Raw genomic sequence first — 11,338 nt, forward strand, 5'->3', positions numbered from 1 at the left:
ATACATACCCAGTCTCATCCACGCAGAATTTCCCCCCATGTAAATTATTTCATCGTTGCTGCAGTGTGAGTTCTTTTTACTTTACTTTTCTTTCTTTTTCCCCCTTATGGCTGCCTAGTAAAGGTACCCATGGTGTTATCAGCCTCATGCTCTAACCAACAATACACTAACTGTAGCCAGCCCTGTAACTGCTGAAAAAAGATGTTTTCAGAATTACTGACCCCCTTCTATATCTGAGGGTTGCACATCTGCTGATTCAACCACCAATAAAAATAAAAAAAACTGTAACAATTAAAAACCAACACAGTATAACAACTATTTATAAGGAATTCTTCTGTATTCAGTAACATATTCTACTAAAGATGTAAAAGACATGGAAAAAGGTTCATAGGTAATATTGAAACAGTACACCATTTATAGAAGGGGCATCATAATTTGCAAGTGTTTTCATCAACAGGCTCCTGAAAACACCCTCCAATAGCAAGGGACAGTTGTGCATTTATAGGGCATCTTCTTGGTGTGAGTTCTCTGATGAAATGTGACACGATTTATGGCAAAACCTTCTTCCATGGCCATTACATGAATTGGGATTTTCCCATGTGTGAATTTGTTCATGTCTATTACAGTGAGTTCCAGTAAACTGTTTTCTCACATTCCTTACATTCACATGGTTTCCCACCTATGTGAATTCTTTGATGGCTGCTGAGGTGTGTCTTTTGGTTAAGCTTTTCCACATTCCTAGCATTCATGTGGTTTCTGACCTGTGTGAATTCTCTGTTTCCTGATGTCTGACATGTGGGTAAAAGTTTGTCCAGTCTTTACATTCATGTGGCTTCTCAAATGTATGAATTTTCTGATGCCTACTGAAGGATGACTTGTGGGTAAAAGCTTTTCCACAGTCTTTACATTCATATGGTTTCTCACCTGTGTGAATTCTCTCATGCTGCCTGATGTCTGCCTTGTGGGCAAAAGGTTTCCCACAGGCTTTACATTCATATGGTTTCTCACCTGTGTGAGTTCTCTGATGAATGCTGAAGTATGACTTTAGGCTAAAAGCTTTTCCACATTCTTTACATTCATATGGTTTCTCCCCTGTATGAATTACCTCATGCCTGCTGAGGCCTGTCTTTTGGCTAAAAGCTTTTCCACATTCTTCGCATTCATACGGTTTCTCACCTGTGTGAGTTCTCTGATGAATGCTGAGGTTTGACTTTTGGCTAAAAGCTTTTCCACATTCTTTACATTCATATGGTTTCTCACCTGTGTGAATTCTCTCATGCTTCCTGATGCCTGACTTGTGGGTAAAAGCTTTCCCGCAGTCTTTACATTCATATGGTTTCTCACCTGTGTGAGTTCTCTGATGAATGGTAAGGCTTGACTTTTGGTTAAAAGTGTTTCCACATTCCTTAAATTCACATGGTTTCTCACCTGTGTGAATTCTCTGATGACTGCTACAGTGTGACTTTTGGAGAAAGGTTTTACCACACTTATTACTGTAAAAAAAATTTTTATATTCTTTATGTGATTTCTCTCTTGGGTGAACTGTCTGATATACAAGGGCTGACTCATGGTAGAAAAATTTCGTATCTTCATCACATCCATCTGGTATTTCATTTGTATGAATTTTCTGATGCCTGCTCAGGTGTGACTTCTGGTTAAAAGTGCTTCCGCATTCTTTGCATTCATATGGTTTCTCACCTGTGTGAGTTCTCTGATGAATGGTGAGTCCTGACTTTTGGTTAAAAGTTTTTCCACATTCTCTACATTCATATGGTTTCTCACCTGTATGAATTCTCTGATGAATGCTGAAGGATAACTTGTGGGTAAAAGCTTTTCCACAATCTTTACATTCATATGGTTTCTCACCTGTGTGAATTCTCTCATGCTGCCTGATGTCTGACCTATGGGCAAAAGATTTCCCACAATCTTTACATTCATATGGTTTCTCACCTGTGTGTGTTCTTTGATGAATGCTGAAGTATGACTTTAGGCTAAAAGCTTTTCCACATTCTTTACATTCATATGGTTTCTCACCTGTGTGAATTCTCTCATGCTTCCCAATGCTTGACTTGTGGCTAAAAGCTTTTCCACATTCTTTGCATTCATATGGCTTCTCACCTGTGTGAGTTCTCTGATGAGTGCTGAGGCTTGACTTTTGGCTAAAAGCTTTTCCACATTCTCTGCATTCATATGGTTTCTCACCTGTGTGAATTCTCTCATGCTTCCTGATGCTTGACTTGTGGCTAAAAGCTTTTCCACAGTCTTTACATTCATATGGTTTCTCACCTGTGTGAGTTCTCTGATGAATGCTTAAGTAAAACTTTTGGTTAAAAGCTTTTCCACATTCTCTACATTCATATGGTTTCTCACCTGTGTGAGTTCTCTGATGAATGCTTAAGTAAAACTTTTGGTTAAAAGCTTTTCCACATTCTCTACATTCATATGGTTTCTCAAGTGTTTGAATTCTCTCATGCCTGCTGAAATCTGACTTTAGGTTAAAAGATTTTCTGCTTCCTTTACATTCATATGGTTTCTCACCTGTGTGAATTCTGGGATGAATGCTGAAGCTTGACATTTGGTTAAAAGTTTTTCCACATTCCTTACATTCACATGGTTTCTCACCTGTGTGAGTTCTCTGATGACTGTTGCAGTGTGACTTCTGGAGAAAGGTTTTACATTTATTACTGTAAAATGTTTTTTTATATTCTTTATGTGGTTTCTCACTTGTGTGAACTCTCTGATATACAGTGAGGGCTGACACATGGTAGAAAAATTTTGTACATTCTCTACATTCATATGGTTTCTCACCTGGGTGAAGTCTCTCAGGATGGCTGAGGAGTGAATTCTGACAGAAGCTTTTTCCACAGCTAATACTTCCATAATACATTTCTCCTGTGTGAGTTCCCTGATTTACTGTAAGGTCTGACTTCTGACAAAAATTTTTCTCATGTTCATTACAATGATAAAGCTTCTCCTGTGTAGCTGTTCTCTGGTGTGAAGTAAGGTATAATTTCTTAGCAAAAGATTTCTTACATTCAGTATATTTATAATGTTTCTCTCCTGTGTGTGTAATCTGATGTTTAGTGAGTTCAGACTTCTTACAGAACATTTTCCCACATATAACACATTGAAGGGTTTTCCTTTCTACCTGGTTTATTTCTTGGACAATGACAGCTGACTTACCTTTCCCATACTCATTATACTTATAGGTGGTCTCATCCATATGAATCTTTTTATGTGTAAATATTATTGGCTCTGTGTTGGAGGATTTCCCTTTTCCACTGTATTCTAAAATCTGCTTCCCAGGTTGAATATTGGGATGTTGACTAAGAGGCTCATGATGTCTGGGCAATTTTCTAGTTATATGATGATCATCAGGTTTCTCTCCAGCAGGCATCTCATCAGGCTTTCTAGGAAGAAGTGCATTCTGACATATGTAAAACTCATTTCCCTTTCCTGAATACTTTCCATTATGTATAATCTGATTTAAAACATGATATGAATTCAAATAAAATGATTTTCCTAACACAACTCTCTCCTCAGCTGATGTGTTGCTGTTGGTGATTACAACTTGCTGAAAGCATCTACTGTAACTTTCATGCTTCCTCTCCATGAGGTCATCATCTATCTGGACATCTGAAATGAGAAAAAAGTAACTAATAATGAACTACACATAAGCACATCTCATTAATTGCTCAAATACAGGTATAGAACTGCCTTCCAATCCTAGTAACAAAAGATTTTATTAAAAAATCAATAATAGATGTTGGTTTCATGAGTTTATGGAATTTTTTCTTACTTTCAATGTAATATTGTACTATTTTCTAATGTTGTATCATGTTTTTCTTTCCTTCACTGTTCATTTTTAAATCTTAATTTACGAGTAAATATTTGTTAAGAATTTTTATTTTATGCCTACACGTACTTTTCAACTAAGCACCTTTCATTTATTTACACCATTTTCTCTGCTTCATTTTTACAACAATGGTGTCTCCTGCTGCTATTTTCTCATTATTTCACAAAAAAGATGGCTAGATTTTCCATCATCAGCCACTTTCAGGTACAGAAGTGAGCCAATTTTTTATCACATATGCAGGAACAAGGCTGAGGATAAGGATTTTGCATTTATGTTTATATGCTTTACACTCCTTCCTTAGAAAATGGCTATAGGAATGTGGAAGTTTTTCAAAGAATAAAATATCCATTTCTCCACCCTAGATAAAGATAGCTTCCTCCAAGTTTTCCATTTAACCTGACTTCCTCTGCTTCTCATAAACCATTAGAATAAAGGAAACATCAGTTCTCCACCCTAGAAACACACTTCTGTTCTAAAATATTTGGTTCTGTATCCAAGGCTGTTCCCATCATCTTTGTCTCTTTTTTTTTTGTCCTTTTTGAGACTGGCCGCACCATGCTCAGCCAGTGAGCACTGTGAGCACATCGGTCATCCCTATATAGGATCCGAACCCGCGGCGGGAGCACTGCTGCACTCCCAGCGCCGCACTCTCCCCAGTGCACCATGGGCTAGGCCCCCCACCATCTTTGAAATATGTTCTTCTGATTCCTTCTCAAATCAACTTGCACTCTATCCCCAATTTCTGGTACATGGACCACCACTTGATAATTTATTTCTTGTGAAATCATTTGTTTTGTGTCGTGAAGCTTTGGTGGTCTTCTATTCTCATAAAACGAGTCTCCTGCACATTTCTCATTTTGGTTTTTTTTCTGAATAATTTCCAAGAAGAAAACAGAAAACCACTCCCAATCAACAATCTTATCCCCTCAACATGGAACCCTTGGTTCACATGGTCTTGGCACCCAGAATCTTCTGGTTTTCCTTCAAAATCATGGACACCCCTTTCGTTCTCCCATGCAGGGTTCTCCTCAACTTCATGATTTTTGATGTGGTACAAGGGTCACTGCTGTACCTCTTTTCCTATTCTCTTAGTGAATTGCTATGTAATACACTGCACTACTTTGGGATTCTGTGAAGAGTTCCCACAAGAACAAAGGCCTTCACCAGATGCAACCCCTTGAACTTGGAATGCTGAGCCTCCAGAACAGATTGTAAGAAAAAGATTTTTTTCTTTATAAATTACAGTTACAGGTATTCTGTCAGAAACAATAGAAAACAAACAGATACATGTTTTTAAAAAGTATATGAGAATCGAAGACACAAGCACAACCGAAAATGTTAAGAAAGCAAATAGAAAAAATAAATGTCAAAGAAGAGAAATTTAGGAAATAGATTTTGGGTATATACAAAACAGATTCAGCCAAATAAAATATTGGGATGTACATGGGACACCCCACCTTGGACATTATGTAATACAGGACTGCAGGTGAGCCATCCTCAAATCTGGGACTTACGAGAAAGATTGCTAGAAACAGCTGAACACTGCCAATATGTAATGAGCTTTACTTTTCTTGGCTTTTGCACTATATGTGCTGACAAATCTTGCAGGATCTGCTTTGGGCATTCTATTGTCCATGGCTCTGCTCCATCTTCTAAGTTGACAATCACCTCAGCTTTGTTAATGCAGTATTCTGTTAATGGGAAGTAATTGTAAAACTGCTAAGTCTTATCCTCAGAAGAATGGCAAGTGCTCAGCTTCAGATGTTGTGCGATAAAGAGGCCAATTTGAATCTCATGAGAAAGAAAGCACACTTTTACAAGAAATGTAATTTTCCCAAAACAGCATAAAACCCTATAAATTGTTCCTATATTTATGAACGAAAAAGAAACTGTTTCTCCTGAAAGTTATTGGGAAGTTTTACTCACTCAGTGACACCAGGTTGCTGTAGGTCTCCAGCATCACATCTCTATACAAAGTTCTCTGAGCATCATTCAGGTCCTGCCACTCCTCCCAGGTGAAGTCCACAGCCACATCCTCAAATGATACCAAGTCCTGGAATGACACATTGTTCTCAACTCAAGTCAACATTTCTGGGTCACAAAACAGAAACCTGGGAGTTCACACCTCTGTGTGTGCATGTGTTGTATGTGTCTTATATAAGATGCCACTTTGTTGTACTCCACAGAATGGGAAGAAGAAAAATCAAAAGACAAATATCCGGGCACTGTAATAAGTTATCAATTAATAAAAATAATATTATAAAACTTAGTTTATACCTTAAGAAATATCCTTGTTGCTAGTGATAAAAGTGTGAATGAAATTTATCTCTTCCAAGGAGAGTATAAACAGGCATGAAGGCATAAGTATACATACATACATACCTCAAATACTGTGTTAGATGAACAAATTTAAACACAAGTTCAATATAGACTGGCATAAGAAAGAAATAGAAAATATAGTTTTATTTTGTATTCTGTTTGCACTTCACTGAAATGCCAAAGCTGTTAAACTCTTCCATGTGAACTGCATGGTCTCATGAATATGAGGCAACAGCAAAAGCCCAGTCACAAGAACACAAAGAACACACCCCAAATTAATGGAACTACACACAGCACCATGTCTGAGTGAATGATCTTGGGCAGCATAAGGGAAAAGCAATATTGAAACAACTGATTATAGACTGATTCTTCACTTAAATATGGAACCTATTTCAAGCAGTAAAACATTTTATATAGTTGTTTTTTAACTAATTATGAATTAAAAGTACATTAAAAAGGCATTCCAAAATTTCCTTCCTATGTGCCAAAGGATTGCTTGTGTCCACATCAGGTTGTACACTGCAACTTTCTAAACCACAGAGAGCAAATAATGTGGTCCTGTAAGTACATAACTTTATTTGTATTTTAATAGTCATCCACTACAAGGAGAATGGAAAAGGCTTCTACAGAGTCAGAAGGAAAAAGAAAACAGGGTGACAGAAGACCAACTACATTACAACATAGAGAAATAAGCACACAGAAGAGAGACTTAACACTATAAAAAAGAAACGGAATGAAAAAGCAGAAACAGAACATGATAGTAATTTGCTGTGCAGAAATAAAAAAGAAGAGTTTTACTCTCAGGCTATCTACGTAAGTACAGCTAGTTACGTCCTGGAACTGCAAAGTTTGAAAAATGGGACAAAAATACAAAGAGCAAAAGTGAAACAGACTTGAATACATAACACTTGAAATATCTGTGGAATTGTCCAAGTGGCAATTGGATGTATTATTCCAACATTCAAGAGAGAAAGTTAAGCTGACACAAAGATTTGAAAAGCATCAAAATTTCCATGTTATCTGAAGACATCAGAGTGAATGAACGTGAGGTTGAAAGTAAAAAAAGAACAAGTACAGAATCTGCAGAAACACTTTATCTTTAAACACAGGACAGAGGGGAAGAAAAGGGGGCATTACATCATAATATAGGAGTTAGTTCTCCCAGAGGACATTTCTTAATGTGTGTGTGCCTTACAATAGATCATCAAACTACATGACACCAAACCTAATAGAACTTCAAGGAGAAATAGAAGAACCCACCATCAAAACTGGAGATTTCAACACCTTCTATCAAAAAGGAACCAATTCAGCAGACAGAAAGCCATGAAAGACATAATTAAACTCAATAACATGATCTGGATATAATGGATATCTACAAAGTACTTCCAACAATAACAGAAGAGACATTCTTCTCAAACTCACATAAAAAAAATCACTAAGAAGACCATATTCAGATTCACATAACACACTTTAGGAAAATTACAATAATAGAAATCATACAATATGTGCTGTCAGACCACAAAAGAATTAAACTAGAAATCTCTAACAGAGCAATGACTACAAGATTCCCAAAGAGAGTGGGATTAAACAACACACTCTAATACATGGGCTAAAAAAAGAAGAAAAATGAAAAACTAAGAAAATTAAAAATAGTTTTAATAAGTGAAAGTGAAAATGGGGCTGACCAGTTATCTCAATTGGTTAGAGCACAGCCTTGTAATGCCAAGGTCGAGGATTTCGATTCCATACTGGACAGCCACTGGAAGGAAAAAAAAAAAAAAGGGAGAGAAAATGACACCATACTTTGTAGGATACAGAAATAACAGTGTTCTCACAAATTTTTATGACGCTGAATGTGTACTTTAAAAAAAAAATCTAAAATCAATAATCTATGTTTCCACCTTTGGATACAAAGGGGAAAAAAGAGCTAATTACATTGAAAGGAAGCAGAAGAAAATAAAAACTAGAAAAGAAATAAAATTGAAAATGAAAATCTGGAGGAAAAAAATAAAAGCCTATAGCCAGGCTAACTAAAAAGATAATGAGCACAAGACAGAAGTTACTAATATGAGAAATGAATGACAGGACATCACTACAGATCCTGTGGACATTAAACAAATAATAAATACTATGAACAACTCTGCACACATTTGAAATCCTACATGAAACAGACCAATTCCTTCAAGGACAGTTTACCAAAACTCACACAAACAAAAATACACAATGTGAATAGGCCTGTATCTTTTATGAAAATTGAGAAAATAATAATGTTCAAAACAGAAAGCACCTGGCCCAGACGTGTACACAGGAGAACTGACACCAACATTTAAGGAAGAAAATATACCACCTACCTACAATCTATTGCAGAGAATAGAAGATGAAGTACTTCCCAGCTCATTGTATGAGAAGAGCATTACCTCAGTACCAAAACCAGGCAAAGACATTATGAGAATAGAAAACTACGAACTGTTCTCTCTCGTGAACATACATGCAAATAAGCTCAATAAAATATGAGCAAGCCTAATTCAACAATGTCTAAAGAGAATTATGCACCATGACAAAGTGGTATTTATCCCAGGTAGGCAAAGGTGGTTCAACATATGAATAACAATTAGCATAACTGATAACATAAAAACACTAACAAGAAAAAACAAAAAACCACATAATCACATCAATAGATGGAGAAAAAGCATTTGAAAAAATACAGCACTGATTCATCATAGAAATTCTCAGTAAACTAGGAATAGAGAGGAACATCACAACTTGATAAAGATTATCTACAGGAAACTACAGCTAACATTACCCTTAATGGTGAGAAACTCAAAGCTTTCCCAGATAATCAGGAACAAAGCAAGAATGTATCCTCATCACTCCTTCAACATGATAACACAACAAAATTAAATAAAAGATTTACAGACTGGGAAATAAATAAAATTGTTGTTAGTTGCAGATGATACGGTTATCTGTATAAAATATCCTGGCAAGTAAATAGAAAACCTCCTGGAATTAATTACTGATTACAGCAAGGTTGCAGGATACAACATTAATATACAAAAGTCAATCACTTTTCTATATACAAAAGTCAATCACTTTTCTATACCCCAGCAATGACCAAGTAATATTTAAAACAAAAAACAATACTATTCACATTAGCAACTCAAAAAAGAGAAAAGTTGGAAATTACCTATCTCATAAGAAATTAACATCAAGAATACATTTTTAAAACACCTACAACTTGTTGGGTCCGCCGCCAGCTGACCCGAACAGCCCTAGCCTCGTTCCTTTCGGTGGGCGAGCGAATGGCCCGGATTCCCCTTTCCCTCCTGTCCCCATTGGAAGGAGACAGGGGAAGAAAGCTATGAAGAGAGGTGAGCACAACCGCCGGCCCCAAACCAGCCCAAAGGACACTCAGACGCGGTGGGGGTTCTGTCGAGCAGCAGTTCCGTTTATTATCACACAAGCACTTGCTTTTAAAGGCAAATGGGGAAGGGAGGTTTTTTACATAATCTTATCAGCTTAAAGGTCAAGGGCATACATCCTGTCTCAATGCCTAGCTATTGCAACCACACAGTGTTCACGAGCACAGAAGCGCATATTTGGCCAATAAGGGCTAAGGCAAGGTTCCCACAGACGCTCCCACCCTACTTCCTCCCGGCGCCGTCTTAGGCTGCCACGTTAATAGGCCCTTGTGGGCCCACAATGGCGCTGCTTGTAATGTCACTTAAGGTGGTGTTAGTTTTTAAGGCCCCACATCTGCCACTTTTTGTTTTAATAAGGCAGCTGGAGGTGGCTAACCTTCCCAGTCTCGCCTCCATTCCCTCTGGTGGCTGTGCCTGTCTTAGGTTGTTTCCCTCTGGAAATCTTAGCCATCATTGACTATCCAGCCAAGTGGGGGTGGGGCGGAGCCTTAGAGATTGGCATTGATTTTTTTAAAGGGCCATATTGACCCAAGGGCTGTCAGGGCTTTCATTTTGGGCCACCTCCTCTACCACCTGGGTGAGCATTGCGAGAGAAGTGGTGTTGCGCCTTATAAGGGACACAATCTGGCGAATGGCGTAAGGCCCCAAGACAAGGAAAATGGCTAGGGAGCCCACCAGGGAGGACAGGGTTGGTGAGCCATGGGGAAATTGAAAGCCAGCTTTGGAACCAATTACTATTGGCCTCTCACTCTTTTTTTGCACTTTTCTAGCCCTTCTCTAAGCTTAGCTAGTGAATCTTTGACCACTCCAGAGTGGTCAGCGTAGAAGCAGCATTCTTCTTTGAGGGCAGCACATAATCCTCCTTGCTGTAAGAACAACAGGTCTAGTCCACGTCGATTCTGTACAACAACTTCAAAAAGTGATGTTACCGATTTTTTTTTAAATGTGATACAGACACCTCCAAGCAGATTGTATGACCTCCCAGGTTTGGTTGTCTGGATCCTGAGGACCTTCCCCGGTGGCAGAGGTCCTTGTCCTTGTTGACCTGAGGAGGGCGGCCACTTGGAGCATCCACAAAGGGTTCATAATGCAGTCTGAAACATACAAACAATAAACTCCTCAGGGCCCTCAGTACCCTGGGTGTCTGGCAAGAACTTAAGATTTTTGGCTGGGACCCATATAGGGGTTGACTCACTGAGGGGGAAGACACAACCAAACCCTCGATCCATAGTCAGCAATGGGTCAGGGCCCCTCCACTGGCCTGTTAAGGGGTCTTTCCACCGCACTTGGACTTCCGGGCGCGATGGTTGAGCTGACCAGTGTTTCTGGAAGGCAGACAGGGGTTCATTTTTGGAAAAATTTAGGATGTCTAAAGTTAGGAGTGCCTGTCCCAACTGCTGATGAGGGCTGGTGACTCCCCCTTTTCGCTTTAGTAATTGATTTTTTAGACATTGGTGATGCCGTTCAACAATGGCTTGTCCTTGGGGGTTATAGGGAATTCCTGTAGTATGTTTAATGTTCCATTGTATTAAGAATTCTTGTAAGGCTTTGCTATAAAAACAAGGCCCACTACCTGTTTTAATTTGTGCTGGCAGCCCTAACGTGGCAAAACACTGCAGCAGGTGATTTTTTGCATGCTTGGCAGCTTCACCTGCATGTGCTGTGGCCCAATGATGAGCTTGTTCTGATGAGTTTATTTGATCGATGTGCTCGGTCCGATGAGTTTACTTAGATCGATGAGCTT

At 38.5% G+C, this 11,338-nt stretch overlaps 1 protein-coding gene across 1 annotated transcript in view; it reads right to left on the reverse strand.

The window, feature by feature from the left end:
* Positions 1-318: 318 nt before the first annotated feature.
* LOC103600341 (zinc finger protein 345-like) overlaps positions 319-11,338 on the reverse strand; it is a 22,737-nt gene continuing 11,717 nt past the window's right edge. The window contains 5 exon segments of the mRNA XM_008584610.1: positions 319-814; positions 816-1,448; positions 1,635-2,370; positions 2,539-3,636; positions 5,783-5,909. Coding sequence (XP_008582832.1) covers positions 721-814; positions 816-1,448; positions 1,635-2,370; positions 2,539-3,636; positions 5,783-5,909 — 2,688 coding nt within the window. The 3' untranslated portion in view covers positions 319-720.

Source organism: Galeopterus variegatus, unplaced genomic scaffold (assembly GCF_000696425.1).
Source record: "Galeopterus variegatus unplaced genomic scaffold, G_variegatus-3.0.2 Scaffold3311, whole genome shotgun sequence".
NCBI classification, from domain to species: domain Eukaryota; kingdom Metazoa; phylum Chordata; class Mammalia; order Dermoptera; family Cynocephalidae; genus Galeopterus; species Galeopterus variegatus.